We start from the raw sequence: 17,500 nt of genomic DNA on the forward strand, positions 1-17,500 counted from the left end.
GGAATTATACACATTATATCCAAAATAAGATCTCATATTTTACACATTTCCCATTTCTTTAAGTCTCTTACCATCTCTATTTACAGAAGTGCAAAATGTCACGTTTATTAGATAATCACCAAAAACTTCTGTCACGCAAAATGCACAGTCTCGTCTTGGTTAAGATGCACTTAGGATAATTAACCATTTCAGACTTTGGTCTGCTGTGGGACTCGAACCATGCTGGATGATGGCAGATCGTCCGACCGACTCCCCCGTAAGCTCTTCCACGGTTAGGACCGGCCGGCTGAGTGGTGACGAATGGAATGACGAACGGCCAATTGCCATTAAATTTGGCGCTTGGCAAAAAAGCACGTACTCGAAACAAGGAAAAACATTTAAACAGTCCGACGCGCTTTGTCAAGTCTCAACAATAATTCGCTCACCCATTCATTTTGAATACTCGGGCGTTTCCACCGCCTTCCCACTCCATACTGGCGATTAGAATGTGTTGTTGTGTTTGCAAACCGGCACTTTATAGATGCACGAAAGAAAACATCTGCGATATCGAGACACCGTTTACAAAACAACATTTTCTGATCATCATGCGAAATGTCAAAGAAAAATTCACAAAAACTTTAAAATATATATATATATAATCTGAAGCACTGTGTAAATGAGTTCAAAAATCAAAAGGTTACCAAACAGAGTTAAACAAAATTGTCACGTTTTACAAGAGGCAAACTCATTGCGGACAAATGAACATCCGTCGCAATTTCACGCATATGTTTGTAAGCAAAGTGAAATAAAGTGCGTGAAATGTAAACGACATACATTTGTTCCAATTGTACCTCATATTTCCTTTTTGAAACAGCAACATCAGCAACCTTACACTGTGATGAGGTTACAATAATACTAATTTCCACCACTGCCATCTGAAAGATTATTTCACTTTTCCAAAAGAAAAGCAGGGAATTTGAATGTGCGCACATCAAACACTCCATTCCTTTAATTACAAAATCCCACATACATGAGTTCAAGCAACTGAGAACCAAATCAGATCAGGGTGCGACCAGAACAAAAGGTAAGGCCCAAGTTCAGTTCAAGGTCAAAATAACGTTAAATCGGGAAGCCGCAACGCAGCGAAATGGGCAAGTTGCACAATGAAAGAATGTGCACTCCTTGGTTCCCAAAGATGATCACAGCCATCCACGTGGCTGCGCAAGTCACAAAACATTTCAAAAATTCCACAAAGTACCAATAGACTCGTGCCTCCATAACTGCCAAAGAACACTGGACAGAGGTAAAGACATTTGATATGGATCCCAATTGTGGGCAAATTTTACTTTGAGGTCACTCTGAGCCTGAAGGAGTGTTTATAGAAAAAGCAGGGGGCGGGGGGATTAAATATTCAGAGTGAGAGGACGGGGAGATTAAACAATACACGTCTGAGTCCTTCACACTACGACCTCTTATTTTGGTGACTGCTGTCCAATGTCACTTGCACTCACACATAACCACACATAACCTGTTTTTCAGTTTCTCCTCTGCTCGCACGTCCTTTGTCGACTTATCCCACTCAATTCCCTAGTCACGTCTGTACGTCTCACGTTGTTCATATGTTCGTTCCTCATCCAATTCTCCCCTCCTCGCCTGCTGATTCTCTCTACCCCATGGACGACGTCGCAGCCTCTTACAGCTCCCTCACCGGCTCTTCCACGAGCCACTAACTGTGAATCAGAAAAAAAGAAGCTTTAAAGGTCGACATAAAAGACTCAGATTAATTTTCTGATGTTATTTTTGGTGAAAGCACTTATTTAATCGCCTGGCGATTCAAAAGGGAAATAATAAAATAATTATTTGATAAAACAACTTCAATCTCTTTTCCTACAGTGCAAAGGATTGCAAAATCAATTTCTCTGAAATAATCGAGATATTAAGTGCTACAGTCAATACAAGTCTTTTTATCAATCGTCGCAGCTATTATAATCGGTCTTGTCTTGCACATGTCTGCCTGTACATTCTCTTAAAAGAGGTTACACACAAACAATAACTGCGGGATAGCACTATCTCACTAATGGAGCAGGACACCTTCCAGACCCCACCTCCTGACGTATAATATTCCACAGTAAAGTACAAGCATGAAGAGGACAGTGTCGAAAACATGACAAAAAGGAATTTCGAAGCCTGACTGCCCCCCCCCCCAAATTTTTTCACTCAGATTCCCATTAATTCTTTGTGAACAACACAGCGACATCACTAAAGACTAATTTAATGATAAAGTAAAGGTTTGGCTCAAAAATAAAGCATAAATGATTTCAAATCTTTTTCTCCATACATGGAGCAAATTAATGAAGTGAAGTAAACAAAGTTATATTCTCAGCTACCCCAACGTTCACAGTAAACAGTGTTGTAGCATACATGGATATTGCAACTCATTTACAACGCTCCTCTAATACACAGCAATACAGTGACTGGTAAAGTAGAAGTTTAGTTCAATGTTTCTTCTTGAAGAATACTGGTGACCAATTTATGAAAGAATAACGATGTGCTCGAACAGCAAGCGAGGTGCCACACAGTTTACATCAGCAGCGTTCTACATTTACACAAGTCGACAAATCGACCGATTCTGTCACATACGTGAATAATGAAGTCCTTTTATGACAGCAAAGGTGCAGATATTTGGAATGAAAATTCCTCAAATTCAGAATCATAAATCGCATTTTGAAAAGGAAGCAGAATTTAGAAAGAAAGTTGGGAATGTGACAGCTCAGGAGGCAGATGTCTGGAGAGATGGCCCTGAACACTGATTTGAGATCGAGCATCCACCATTGATGGGATAAAAGAAGCAACGTGCTCATGGTAGAACATCTGGGGCAAAAGTCAAAATGATGACCAGAAATCAGAGAATTGGAGAAGCAATAATGCCCAAGTTCTGCAACAACGACAGGTTCGATCACTGTTGATGATGGAGAGAAGACTGACAGATGTGTAGTTGAGGCGATCAGACTTGGAACCCTTTTTGGAAAGTAGTCAGGTGTTTCGAAAGCAATCCCCGACAAACAAGACTCTACTCTTTTGGCATGAAGGTACAGAAAAGGAATGTGCACCAGTGACAGACTTGAGGAGCTGCCTTCAAGGAGTCAGAGAATGGTGAAAGGCTCGAGACATTTAACCTCAGGAGAGTTTGTTGTTGAGCCCCGACTCATCAAAGAAGCAATACATACTGCTAGCAGGCTCTACAGAGGGTCTGTAGATTCCCACTGAATTGTTCACCTTTTAGGTGGACAATGGAAGCTACTATTTGGCAACTGCCTCAAGACACAAATCAGTATACCAGGGTCGGGATGTTGAATTGAACAATAGGAGGCGTGATGGGATGAATTGGAGAGAATGAAATTTGTTGAAAGAATTCCAGGAACTGTCAATGTTGGGAGCCAATACAATAATGGACCAGTCTGAAAAGGAGATCACAGATTTCAAGCTGTACACCAATATGCCTTATCAGACTGCTCTATACATGTCAGCATATTGATGGCCCACTGCAGATTTTCAAAAAGACAAACTATCACAAAGACAAGATCAGGAAAGCCAAGAGGAAGGTGGACTTGCATTATCAACATTTGCTGCAGGTTTGTCCATTTGAACAGCTATGGCTTGGGTGCCGCAAATTAATGTAATAGTTGCATCATTAATTTTGAATAATTTGTGGGGGGATGCAGCAATTTCACAATAAATTGGTGGGGGTGGCTACGGTTAGGGTTTGACGTCACACAAACCCAAATGGTGGGTGGATCAGTTTCCCATGTCAACCACACAATCACAAAAGATTTGTTAACAAATGGTCGACCACTGACTGTTGTTTTCAGCTATGTCAAAAAAGTCTGTCAAAAAAGCAACATCAAAGCCTTGGCCTGCCAATCCTCACAGACAAAACAAAATGAACAACAATGAACAGAAGTTGTCACAAACATTTAACTGACACGTACACAATAGGCTGTCACTCTTTCAGCATTATCTGCATATATTAAACAACCTTTTCAAAGCACCATTAAAATAGCCAAAGTTAAAATCTTAAACTCAACCACAGGTGCCTTTTTAATCTACGTGATACAAAACACCTTTGGAGGAAAAGATGATTATAGATTGTGTTCGACAAAGCCTGGTTATTATCCACAAGTGTTTCAGTGTATGATCCCCATTCTCAGGTTGACCCCTTTAACCAATGCACAATACAGGTCATGTCAAGTCAAGTTACACTCGTACTTGACAATTTCCTGATACTCAAACCGCCCACCCACCCTCCCACCCTCCCCCCACATTAAAAGAAACAGCAAAGCCCTCTCTCCAAAGTGAACACAAATAAAGTTAAAAGATAAAAAATCACTGTAGATAACATGCTAGTTTCCACAATAGGCACTAGGAATTGTGCATATTTAGAGGAAAGGATTTTCTTTTCCCTTATTTACATAACTTCATCAGTACCAACCATTATTTAATTCGCAAGAACTCAAATTTTTCAGGTTTTGAAAGATCTTTGTATCAGACAGGAAGAAACCAACACAGGCCAAGATAAAAATAGCAGCCCCCGAGGAACGAGCTAAAAATGTGCACAGCACGAAGGTTCGGCCATTTCAAAAATGACCCCAAACGGGAATCCATCCCGAAATTAAAAAAAAAACCCACCAACCAAAAACAATAACCCTTTTACGTGCAGGCTTTAAACCCCAAATATGATCAAAATCAGTAGGATCACAATATTCCAAAATTTTCCCAATAATACGCTGCCATTCCAGAAATTACATTCCGAGGAATCGCACCACTTTCATTTCCATTCTGCCATTCAATTACAGGCCTTCCATTTGTATCAATGGGACATAAAGAAGAGAGAAGGGAAAGCAAATGAAATGCCAAAATGAATCATTTACAAACGGTACCCAATAAATAAAAACAAAAATCGTAGTTCAACCACCCCATCTGCCGAGGTGTTGTGTCGGGGAAGGGTCAGCAAGCAAACTGAAGCAATGCAGAAGCGGAGGCCGCTTGCGATTGTGGATGGTAGTATTTGCAAAGGGGACGCGAGCACTTTCCTTTGGCAGCATCTCGACACACTGTCACTTTGTCATCCACAACTTCTACGTGATCTGCGCAGGGCAACATGCAACAGATGGACTACTCGTACTTTCATGTAAAGGCTGTACATGTCAAAAGTAAACAAAGTAAATAAGAGCAAACTCTCCTGGAGGGATATCGTGTTATTTTGAAATCATTTTTTTTTTCAGACAGAATTTTCAAAACAAACAAAAGTGACACAACGATGGAAAATAAACATGCCAAAAATGGAGTGGTTTAACCTACATCTCTGGGTTTAGTGTTCTCCAATTTGATTGGAAATTAAGCAAATTTCAGGCCGTTGTGGTGCTGGCAAGACACAATCCACAGACATATTGGATAACGACTGAAGACACCAACAAAGTATTGGTGAAACACAATCAGCGACTTCTTCAGACTATCCTGTTCTCCTCTGATACAAAGCCTAGAAAGCAAATGACCACACAAAAGTTGAGCAAAGCTGTGAAATAAATAAATAATGAACAATATTCTCAGCCTTAAATTTGTTATTGTATTCTGAATTTGCCTGTTTGTAATTTTATCGTATTCTGTATTTGCCTGTTTGTAATTTTATTGCATTCTGAATTTGCCTGTTTGTAATTTTATTGAGTCCCCCGGACTCTGTATAGAATTGATTGATGAATTTTGTGTGGACAGTGGCGTGAAAACGGGAAAGCAGGGCGGGGGGGGGGGGGAGGGCGAAAAACACCTCAATGGATAGGTTATGAGCTGTAGTTGTGCACCTTGACACCGGGTTTTGACAGACATGAAGATGCGAGGAAAAAAACGGTATTTTTAATCGCGCTAATATATTATATTGCGAGATGCCAACCATGATGACGCTGCAAAACATACCCTTATTTCTGTGTTCCCATAACGGCCTTTAACAACAAGAACGATAGCTTCATGGTCCAAGGGGACTCATATGTTCAAAAGAACATACCCTTATATTTGTATTCAGAATTTGCCTGTTTGTAATTTTATCATATTCTGAATTTGCCTGTTTGTAATTTTATCATATTCTGAATTTGCCTGTTTGTAATTTTATCATATTCTGAATTTGCCTGTTTGTAATTTTATCATTTTCTGAATTTGCCTGTTTGTAATTTTATCATATTCTGAATTTGCCTGTTTGTAATTTTATTACATTCTGAATTTGCCTGTTTGTAATTTTAGTGTATTCTGAATTTGCCTGTTTATAATTTTATTGTATTCTGAATTTGCCTGGTTGTAATTTTATTGAGTCCCCCGGACTCTGCATAGAATTGATTGATGACTTTTGTGTGGACAGTGGCGTGAAAACGGGAAAGCGGGGGGGGGGGGGCGAAAAACACCTCAATGGATAGGTTATGAGCTGTAGTTGTGCACCTTGACACTGGTTTTTTGACAGACATGAAGATGCGAGGAAAAAACGGTATTTTTAATCGCGCTAATATATTATATTGCGAGACGCCAACCATGATGACGCTGCTAAACATACCCTTATTTCCGTGTTCCCATAACGGCCTTTAACAACAAGAATGATAGCTTCATGGTCCGAGGGGACTCATATGTTCAAAAGAACATACCCTTATATTTGTATTCTGAATTTGCCTGTTTGTAATTTTATCATATTCTGAATTTGCCTGTTTGTAATTTTATCATATTCTGAATTTGCCTGTTTGTAATTTTATCATATTCTGAATTTGCCTGTTTGTAATTTTATCATATTCTGAATTTGCCTGTTTGTAATTTTATTGTATTCTGAATTTGCCTGTTTGTAATTTTATCGTATTCTGAATTTGCTTGTTTGTAATTTTATCATATTCTGAATTTGCCTGTTTGTAATTTAATTGTATTCTGAATTGCCCTGTTTGTAATTTTATTGTTTTCGGAATTTGCCTGTTTTTAATTTTATCGTATTCTCAATTTGCCTGTTTGTAATTTTATTGTGTTCTGAATTTGCCTGTTTGTAATTTTATTGTGTTCTGAATTTGCCTGTTTGTAATTTTATCATATTCTGAATTTGCCTGTTTGTAATTTTATTGTATTCTGAATTTGTCTGTTTGTAATTTTATCGTATTCTGAATTTGCTTGTTTGTAATTTTATCGTATTCTGAATTTGCCTGTTTGTAATTTTATCATATTCTGAATTTGCCTGTTTGTAATTTTATCATATTCTGAATTTGCCTGTTTGTAATTTTATCATATTCTGAATTTGCCTGTTTGTAATTTTATCATATTCTGAATTTGCCTGTTTGTAATTTTATCATATTCTGAATTTGCCTGTTTGTAATTTTATTTCATTCTGAATTTGCCTGTTGGTAATTTTATTTCATTCTGAATTTGCCTGTTGGTAATTTTATTGTGTTCTGAATTTGCCTGTTTGTAATTTAATTGTTTTCGGAATTTGCCTGTTTGTAATTTTATTGTATTCTGAATTTGCCTGTTTGTAATTTTATTGTGTTCTGAATTTGCCTGTTTGTAATTTAATTGTTTTCGGAATTTGCCTGTTTGTAATTTTATCACATTCTGAATTTGTCTGTAATTTTATCCTATTCTCAATTTGCCTGTTTGTAATTATATTGTGTTCTGAATTTGCCTGTTTGTAATCGTGTTATATCCTTCGTGTGCCGGTTTGAAATTTTATTTTCTTCTTAATTTGCTGTTTTATTTTTACCCCCACAACCAAAGGTGAAGGAGGTTATGTTTTTCACCCCTCTGTCTGTTTGTGTTTAGGATATCTCAAAATTGTGGACGGACCCGGATGAAATTTTGTGGGGAGGTTGAGTGTGTGACGACAAACTGATTCGATTTTGATGAAGATCCAGATCCGACTACTACAATTTTTAAAATGATTTTTCACCATTGAGAGATAGGGCCAAAAATGATATTTAGCACGATTTCTCAAAATGTTGTGGATGGATTGGGATGAAACTTGGTTGACACGTTCAGTGTGTGACAAGGAAGAATTTGTTCAATTTTGGTGAAGATCCGAATCCAGATCCGGGTCTGATATAATTTATAAAGTGATTCTTCACCATTGAGAGATAGGGCCAAAAACTATATGTAGCACAATATCTGAAAAAGTTGTGCACGGATTCGGATGAAACTTGGTGGACAGGTTCGGTGCATGACCATGACAAATCGGTTTGATTTTGGTGAAGATCTGAATCCGGATCTGGATATGAGAATTATTTCATTTTTAAATATGCATTTCCATAAAATGGACATTAAAGCTTTTCAGCTTGCACTCTTCAGGATAAAACCACAAGCAGATGAAGAAGCACCAAACTCTCATTTATAAAGTTACAATGTAATGTCCTGAACGTTGATTGGTTGAGAGAAAGAAAAGACGGGATTACCTGATTGGTGGAACCACAGAGCATCATGAATAATGAGTTGGTGGAAATGAAATGCAATGAACCATCATGAATAATGAATCCCCAAGAACCGGCGGAAAATGTAATGTTAATTAGCTGAGGGGGAGTGGCGTGGTTTTCATGATGAGTCAATGTTGACTGTGGTAGAGTTGTCACACAGTCAAGCCATCATAGTCAAGATAGATATAAAGTACGGACAAATTCATTGTCCACAAAGAATGGGATTGGTTGACCTGATGCATGTGGCCTCCATTGCACGAAGCTGAGCTAAACTGCGTCCTCCACTCAGGATTTTAAACCAGCCAATACGATATTGCTCTGCACACTGTGGATTATTCAATTTGGTTGACTGACCCCGTCTGATCACCAAAGGGACATGTTGTTCGTTGTGATCTTTCGATCTCGAAGATGTGTGTCACACTTACAATGAAATGTGTAAATATTCTTACTTGTATGCGAGGTGGGCAGAACATCTTCTTGGATTGACAGAAGCAACCAGCGGGTGGTGAAAATCACTCGTGGTTGAACACCATAGTAAGAATGGGACACTGTTTGATCTAGTTTTCAAACCGTTGAGACACTTTGCCTTTCCAAGGTAGACGTAGGTATGCCAGACATTTACCAGATCCAGTTATAGATCAAACAGACAGTGTTACCTTCATGAACCTTGACATCCATGCCTTTTTGTTTGTTGCGAGTTATTACTTTGGTTTACTCACAAGTTGTCAGATTTTGATCTGTAGACATCATTCAGCAATTGAATCAAAATCAGATAAGCCAACTTGATAGATTTTTAATACAAGACCCCATTGTACATAAAATGCACAAACCGGCAGCATTTGTAACCTCTACTGTTTGCCCCATACATTATTTTTATTCCTCTTATCAAAATACCCTTCCTTTTCTCCATTTTCATTTATTTACCTCAACACACTCTCACCGCAACTTTTCCTCACAAGCAAATAGCCCCTAACTACTAACCAAACCTAAGCTAACATTCAATCCTCAAAAAACAGTTCCAATGCATTTTTGTAACTTTCATGAAAGTTGTCATTCAACTGTAAACATTAACCTATGTCAAGCATGGCATAGCAGCGAATGCAAGAGGATGCGATTGCAAGTGCGTTATATAACTGAAGCAAAGCAAGACGAGAGGAGTCGAAAGACATTTGCGATGGAGTGGATGGGTGCATAAAGGCATACCTTCGAGAAGGTGCAGAAAGCGACAGTTTGGGCGAGCACAGTGCCCAGACTTGAAGTCACGACAAATGGTTAGAGTGTCTGTCGACTGATCACCAGGAATGGAAGCGTGGGTTACAAGGAAGTATTACGGCAGAGTGCCGTGCAGAGAGTTTGGGGGAGAAAGAGAGACACACACACATACACAAGGCAGTAGATTTGCTGCACTGCCATAAAATAACAGTAATACATACTGTGTTTTGTGCAGACAGAATTAGAAAGGCTGACAAGTAAACATTTAAATTAAGCTCATTTCAGTTCAATGTAAAAAAAGAGCTACTGGTTGGTTCTTTTGTGTAATATTTTGCTCACGAGCACTTTAAATAGGATCCAGAAAGAAATGTGTGAGATATTTACTCAGGAAGGCAAGCAAACCCACAGTCAAGGCAGCATGGAAACAGTGAAGCAAAACAGTTATTTTAACATGCTGGGGTAAACTCTGGTCCAAAGGCAAAACAAATCAATGGGACGTCATTCTAAGCTTGGCAGAATGTTTGAAGATACGGAAGCACACGTAGATGTATTCCTGAACAGGCAGCACAATTATTGAACAATGTACGATCAATTGTAACAGGTAACTGAGATTTAGGAGGATAGCCTGCTTTACTCCCTTTAGTCCCACATCCCGAAAAGTCAATTCCATCACCACTGTCGATGCAAATTTCTACAAAATTAGCATAATGGGTTTGGAGGGTGATAACATAATAATAAAATGTTGAGAATTAAAACTTTAAAAGTAAATGTATTGTTGTAACCCTTTCATTAAAAATGTACTCAAATACGACATGATTATTACAATTATATATGCTTCAACATATCTATTTTAATAATATATTTGCATTTTAAATGACCTTATATCTCTTTTCTGTATTGGAAGATGATCAATCTGCCTCGTAAACGTGTCCAAAACAGATTGACTTTTCAAGTAATCTTTAATCATTATTCAGTAGTAGTGCATGCCCGTAGGTGTGTGGCCGTACGTGCAAACCCCCCCACCCCCCAAAAAAAACTTTCAAACCGCGTTCCAAAAACAACAACCACACAGGCCGTTCCTTCGCTCTCATGTGCCCATACGTGCGTGCCCGTAAGTGCGTGGCCGGACGTGCAAAAAAAATAATATATATATATATATACACTTTAAAACCGCTTGCCAGAAACAACTACACAGGCCGTTCCTTCGCTCTCGCGTGGCCGTACGTACGTGACCGTACGTGCGTGACCGTACATACAAAAAAAAAACTTTCAAACAGCGTGCCAGAAACAACAACCACACAGGCCGTTCCTTCGCTCTCGCGTGCCGGTCCGTGCGGGCAAAAAAAAAAAAAAACTTTCAAACAAACACACAGGCCGTTCCTTCGCTCTCGTAACGACTACATTGGGGCATTGTGTTTATCTATAAATGTGCATAAGAAATCGAGAAATTATTAGAATACAAAAAGTCATCACTATCCAGAAGTAGTGCGTGCCCGTACGGAATGTTCACATCATCCCACGAATTATCGCTTTCATTGAAGTAACAAATGCTGTGATACTTACACACGCAGAGTTAATTAAAATCCAAATTAAAATCACGTTTACCTCCCTGTCTTTGCTAGCCATGACATTCGCTGCCATTGACCATTGCCACTCCTATGCCATGGTGAGGTGACAGGGTATGATTTGTAGGAGACCTGAAAGTACAGTGTCATTATGTATTCCATGTTCAAATTGTTTTAGTTTGAAAATAGTTTAAAAAAAAATAGTTTGCAAAGCATACCACCAAATGGAGATGTATTTCGTTGGCAAGCATGTTGAGTGGAGCTAAATTCCTTAACACTTCCAAAGGCCACACCGTTTTGACAATTGGAAACAAAAAAAAAGTTGTGCACTTTTTTTGATAAATTATTTTCGGAACAATTTTTCTTCAATAAATAAATAATAATAAAAATTGTCTCCATGTACACACCTTTATCTCGTTAGCACCTCTTCATAAACAACATTGCTGAGGAAACAGCGCTTCTTTGTTTCCTCGTCCAGGGCAAGAATGCGGAGACTGCTGGATCTGCCAACGTTTTGATAAATTATTCGTTTTAATGGCCAATTATTCAATTAGCGCCAACGTATTTTGCCTTTTCGCAAGGAAAAACACAAAGAGAAGAGAAGAGAAAAAACCCATAATGGCGAACGTGGCTGAGGTTCTCTTCCCCATCGGCCACGCCTACGCAGCAACGTGTCCTGTCATTGGTTGGTAAATAAATGGCCGCAGCAACGTGTCCTGTCATTGGTTGGTAAATAAATGGCCATAACTTGGGAATCACTTGTCCGTTTAATATCAAACCTTGAAAAGGCACATCCTCAGGTCCCCAGCAATATACCTGGCATGTTTCAATTAGATCGGACCAGTGGTTGTCGAGAAACAGCAGTCACTCACACACACACACACACACACACACACACACACACACACACACACACACACACACACACACACACACACACACACACACACACACACACACACACACACACTGCTGGAATTATAGATAGATAATAGAAGTACCTCATGTTTAAATTTATTCTGCTTCTTAAATGAAATCGCATGTAAATAATTATATATATATATATATATATATATATATATATATATATATATATATATATATATATATATATATATATATATATATATATATATATATATATATATATATATATATATATATATTGTTGTGGTTGACGAAATTCGCAAACCACCATTCAGGTCCCTTAGGTGAGATATCTCTGTAAGTATATGTGTAGTTAGCCCAAACCCGTTGTTTAGAGGGAATAAATGTCATTCATTCGGGCTGCGACCCTTTTAGATAGCCGTTTTTCTTTTACTATCTTTATTTTGAACCAGCCGCCATTACTACCACCACAACCACCACCAACCACGTCTCAACAGCCATCACACAACAACCACCAACCGCAATGCCGCTTCACAACAGCAGCCACGACCTTTACCGTCACATCTCGCTCTCGCAACCATCGCATCACCGCCATTCCCACGCCGCTTGTGGACACCGATCCTGGACTCGTACAGGGCGCGCACCAAGCAGCGGGTGGCAAAAACACCAGCCTTTCCGAGAAATCGGATCAAAAACGATTCACGCCCACTTCTGTTCCGTCCTATCAGCGAGCGTGGGGCGATTTGGCCCCGCCTCCAGGTGCGTCGGAGTATAATCGCTATATGCAGATTCGCGGATCAAAAATCATTCACGCCCACTTTTCCTCTGTCCAATGGGGAGCCAGCCAGAGGTGAAGGGTCGAAGGTGAAGGAGCGAAGCCCCGGGGGCTATAAAGGGCCGCGTTCGCTCGCCGAAAAGGGAGTAGTTGAGTTGGAAAGAGTTGAGAGTTTCTGAGAAGAGGAAAGCAGTTGGACGCAGTTGGACGGAGTTGAGAAGAGTGGAGAGTTGGAGAGTTGTGGCGGCGGCGAAGGCAGTCGAGAGGGCGCTCGTGTCAGAGTCGGGGAGCTGCGGAGAGGGGAGGCCGGTAACGCGACCGAGGTCGCGGTGGAGACGCTCGTCGCGGGACCCAAGCCAGCAAGATATCCTCATTCCCCCGAGCATCAACAACCCCCTCCTGTTTCCCCCCGCGCTGAGATAGTGTGAGAAGGGGGCCCCGTTCCCACCCCATTCCAGGCAGTGCCAGCGAAGCCCGTGGAGTCGGGGCGCCACCGCCATCTTGCGGCTCATCACCAGACGGGTCGGCTCGACGCGGTCTCGGCCCCAGGCCCGTCTGCCCCCCTCATCGTTGAGGGTGGTCCCTTTTTCTTTTGCTTTGAGTATATGTGTTGTCGGCGCCGTCTGTGAAGTAAAACTGTATAAGTGTTGCCGTGTGCTCGGTAGTCGGTAGTAGATCTGCATTGTTGCATTTGCTTTTTGTGCAGAATTGTTGTGTTTCTTCTACTTTTACATTTGCTTTTGGTGTATAATTGTATATGTGTGCTTTCCGTTTGCCGCGGAATAAATGTGCTTTATGTTGAACTGTTTTTCCTGTTTCGCTTCGTCTTTTCTTCTGTTGAATCTCCATCTTACTTCACGTAAAGGGTTGGTCGTGGGCTAAAAACGCCCAATAATTAATCGAACCGTCGAGGTTGACGATAACACCGCTCGGTTATCCCGATAGTACGGAACGGGTCGCTTAAAGTGGCCCGTGTCCGAAGTCGACCTGCGGCGAGGTGCGATCGCCCGGTCTACCCTCCGTGTGGGTACTTAGGTAGGTCGAATTTGGCGAGCAACCCTATCCCACGCGGGGGGCCGATTGGCACGATCGCGGTGAAGCCGAAAGGCCCACCCGTGACTAGTTCCCGGCGTTAGTCCGAGAGGGTCACGACGGGATTGTCCGTCCGGTGGGCGACGTGCCGCGATTCGAGTTACGTGGCCGCTCGCACGCCGGCGGGCGCGAATCCGCAACAATATATATACACATACGTACATACATACAGGGTGTCCCAAAAAAAATGTACTCACGTTTTGGCTCCTCATAACTCATTGAATTTTTCATTTATTTTCAGATCAAATTGACCATAATAATGGCAGAAGTACGACTAGGTTTTGAAGAAAGAAAATTTATCATAAAGTGCGACTGGAAGCACAAAAACATCATGGAAGTGCAGAGACCATTTAGAAGACATTTTCACAAAGATCCACCAACACAACGCACCATTGCTCACATCCGAGATAAGTTTGAAACAGATGGAACTGTGCATGAGGTCCATTCGGAGCGTTCAGGAAGACCACGGTCATCAACCACCCCCGCAAAGGAAAATCAATTGCTGGAAACCCTCCACCGATCCCCACGGAAATCTGTACGACAAATGGCTCGTGAGACAGGAACCCCCAAATCAAGCGCCCATCGCATTTTGAAGCAAATTAATTGGAAAAGTTACATTCCAACATTAATCCATTGGTCCACGTTATCGGCTGTGTTTGGAACGTGATGGTCGTCAGTTTGAACATTTGTAAACATGCACTTATCCATTTATACATGTAACCATTAATCTTGTTTCTAAGTCAATAAACAACGCATTTATTATCATTTAAAGAGTGAGTACATTTTTTGGGACACCATGTATGTATGTGTATGTGTATATGTATATGTATATATATATATATATATATATATATATACATATATATATATATATATATATATATATATATATATATACATATATATATATATTTATGTTACGGTTGTGGAAATTCGCAGAACACCATAAAGGTCCGTAGTTCAGTGAGATCGATAAGTCTGTGTTCAGTTACATTTCCCCACCGTTGTTTCATGGGATTAATTTGTGTCACAGGGCTGTGATCCTTTGAGGTAGGTTTTTCTTTTTCTATCGTTATTTTGAACCAACCACATCTCCACCACCATTACAACAACCAACATCACTCCCCTAAACCACAACACCAACCACAACCACACCTGCCTCTCAACAACCACGCCATCCTCACCACTCTGCCAGCAACCGTCAACATCTCCACACCACAAACATCGCCTCACCTTCGTCTCCGAAACGACGCCATCTTTGCACCAGCCGCGGAAAATCCCCAGCGAACAGCGTTGCTGCAAATCAATGCAGGAGGTTTCATTGTGAGCGCAAGTCTGGTGATTTCTACCACGTGCGCTCTGTGTGGAAGCTTCGCCTTGAAAAACGGATCTCAGGAGAGAAAGGGGTGGGGCCTGTGGGGGTCGAAGGGTGTTGATTTCTACCACGTCCGCTCTGTGTTGAAGCTTCGCTCTGGGAGAATCGGATCCAGAGGGCCGGTGATCTCTACCACATCCGCTTTCTGGGCAGAGGTCGGATGTGAGAGTGCGGAGATCAGATCTCGTCTCACCAGCCCAATAAAAGGCCGTGCAGAGCACCGGTTCAGGCAGCCTGGAGGGTCGGAGAGCCAAGTGGAACCCGAAGTTTGGAGAGAGTCAGTCGGGGAAAGCCAAGGAGCTGCGTGGAGACCACAGCCGGGAAGAGCTTGCCAGCGCCAAGGCAGTGCGAGGTGATCAGACCTCGGCGCAGTTCGCGTATCGCTGAGGAATGGACGGGGTCTTAGAGCATTTTACTCTTATAGAGCATCAACTCTTATAGAGCATCAACTCTGACAGAGCACTAAAAGACCCGTTCATTCCTCTCAACTGCGTTGCCGGCCGGCGCCCGGGTCACCTCGCCTTGGCAAGGCCGCAATCAGGCGCGGCTGTCCTAGTGGCCGTAGGAAACAGATATCGCGACCTGCCCATCGTCGCAAGGCCACAATGAGGCGCGGCTGTCCTAGTGGCCATGGGAAACAGACGTCACGACCTGCCCATCGTCGCAAGGCCGCAATCAGGCGCGGCTGTCCTGGTGGCCGTGGGGAGCAGACGTCGCGACCTGCCCATCGTCGCACCACGAGGGTGCGGGTAAGCCGCATCGGTCTCGCGAGCCCATTCGGTCAACCAAGGCTCACGCACTATAAAGGTCCACGGACCCTGTCTGCCACTCTCGTCTATGGAGTGGCCCTTTCCTTCCTTTTGAGTGAATCTTGTGGCGCCGTGTCCTGACAAGTAAAACCTGTTAAGTGCCTGTGAAATAATAACAATATTCGGTCGTAGTGCTTTTCCTTGCTTTTATTTTCCTTGCGTTTTATTCATTAGGATAAAGGCTGGCCTCTCTGTCCCTGTCCCATGTATGCTTTTCTGTATACGTGCATGATTGTTCCATTGCATCATTGTATACGTGTTTCATTTTAATAAATGTGCTTTGTGTGAATGTACCCCGTTCGTCACGTCCTCCTTTCACCCTATTGGAAATGCCATCTTGCATCGCGGAATAAATAGTTGGGTTTTAAACACCCGTTAAATAGAATCGGATCAGGCGAGGTCGGGCGATAATACCCACTCGGTTATCACTGCAGAACGGAACGGACCGCTTAAGCGGTTCGTGTCCCAAGCCGACCTGCGCCGAGGTACGGTCTCCCGGTTAGCTATCTGCGTGGGTACTTAAGTATATCGAGATTAGGCGATTGACCCTATCCTGCGCAGGTAGAAAATTGGCTTGGCCGTGGTGGGGTTGAAGACCCACCTGTGACAGGGTTCCGGCGTTGCTCCGGAAGGTCACGACTGAATTGTCCGTCCGGTGGGCGAGCTGCTACTATTAGTGGAAAGCGGAAGTTCGCACGCCGGCAGGCACGAATTCGTAACTATATATATATATATATATATATATATATATATATATATATATATATATATATATATATATATATATATATATATATATATATATATATATATATATATAGTTGCGGTTCTCGGAATCGCATGCGTACAACAGATAGGTGTCCGAAGACAGTTATTTCATTATTATACGTGAAGATAGTGCCTTTCCTTTTGTTTAGCGGGACAACAAGGGAGTGTGTTGCGATGATCTCATAGCTGGGGTTGCTTAAATCATTTTGTCCTTCATTTCGTCCCCACTCTTCTTTTCGTCTAATTATTCCTGAGGTAAAACCCGGCGTGTGTGGTGAGTCATGTGTGCTTGGCAGTGCGGGGTTGTCGACTCGAGCTTCCGATGGTCTGGGGAGGATTACTGGTTGCATTAAAAAGGCAAGCGAATAAATACCTCTTAAGAGGCTGCACGAATGGTGTTTTTTCACAACACAGGAAACACAGCCAGCATGACGCCCACACTGCACAAAACGCGTATGGAGGCCGATAAAGACGACTCCACGCCATGTTTGGTGGGATACGAGTGTGCGGAGTATAAGCGGCTTGTTCCTTTTTAAATGGAGGCCGATAAAAACGACTCCACG

At 41.7% G+C, this 17,500-nt stretch overlaps 1 protein-coding gene across 10 annotated transcripts in view; it reads right to left on the minus strand.

The window, feature by feature from the left end:
- Positions 1 to 4,279: 4,279 nt before the first annotated feature.
- LOC147009118 (muscleblind-like protein 1) overlaps positions 4,280 to 17,500 on the minus strand; it is an 80,047-nt gene continuing 66,826 nt past the window's right edge. For 8 of the 10 annotated variants that reach the window (XM_085862833.1, XM_085862831.1, XM_085862825.1 and 5 more), the window contains 2 exons: positions 9,657 to 9,741; positions 4,280 to 5,123 (listed from right to left, as the gene is read on the minus strand). In XM_085862833.1, coding sequence (XP_085718959.1) covers positions 4,984 to 5,123; positions 9,657 to 9,741 — 225 coding nt within the window. In that variant the 3' untranslated portion in view covers positions 4,280 to 4,983. Of the gene's footprint in view, positions 5,124 to 9,656; positions 9,742 to 11,270; positions 11,363 to 17,500 lie in introns of all 10 variants that reach the window. The other 2 variants (XR_015052983.1, XM_085862832.1) reach the window with 2 other exon arrangements.

The sequence above is a fragment of the Eptatretus burgeri genome, chromosome 17 (assembly GCF_056783735.1).
Source record: "Eptatretus burgeri isolate ZD-2024b chromosome 17, Ebu_testis_v1, whole genome shotgun sequence".
In the NCBI taxonomy this organism is placed as follows: domain Eukaryota; kingdom Metazoa; phylum Chordata; class Myxini; order Myxiniformes; family Myxinidae; genus Eptatretus; species Eptatretus burgeri.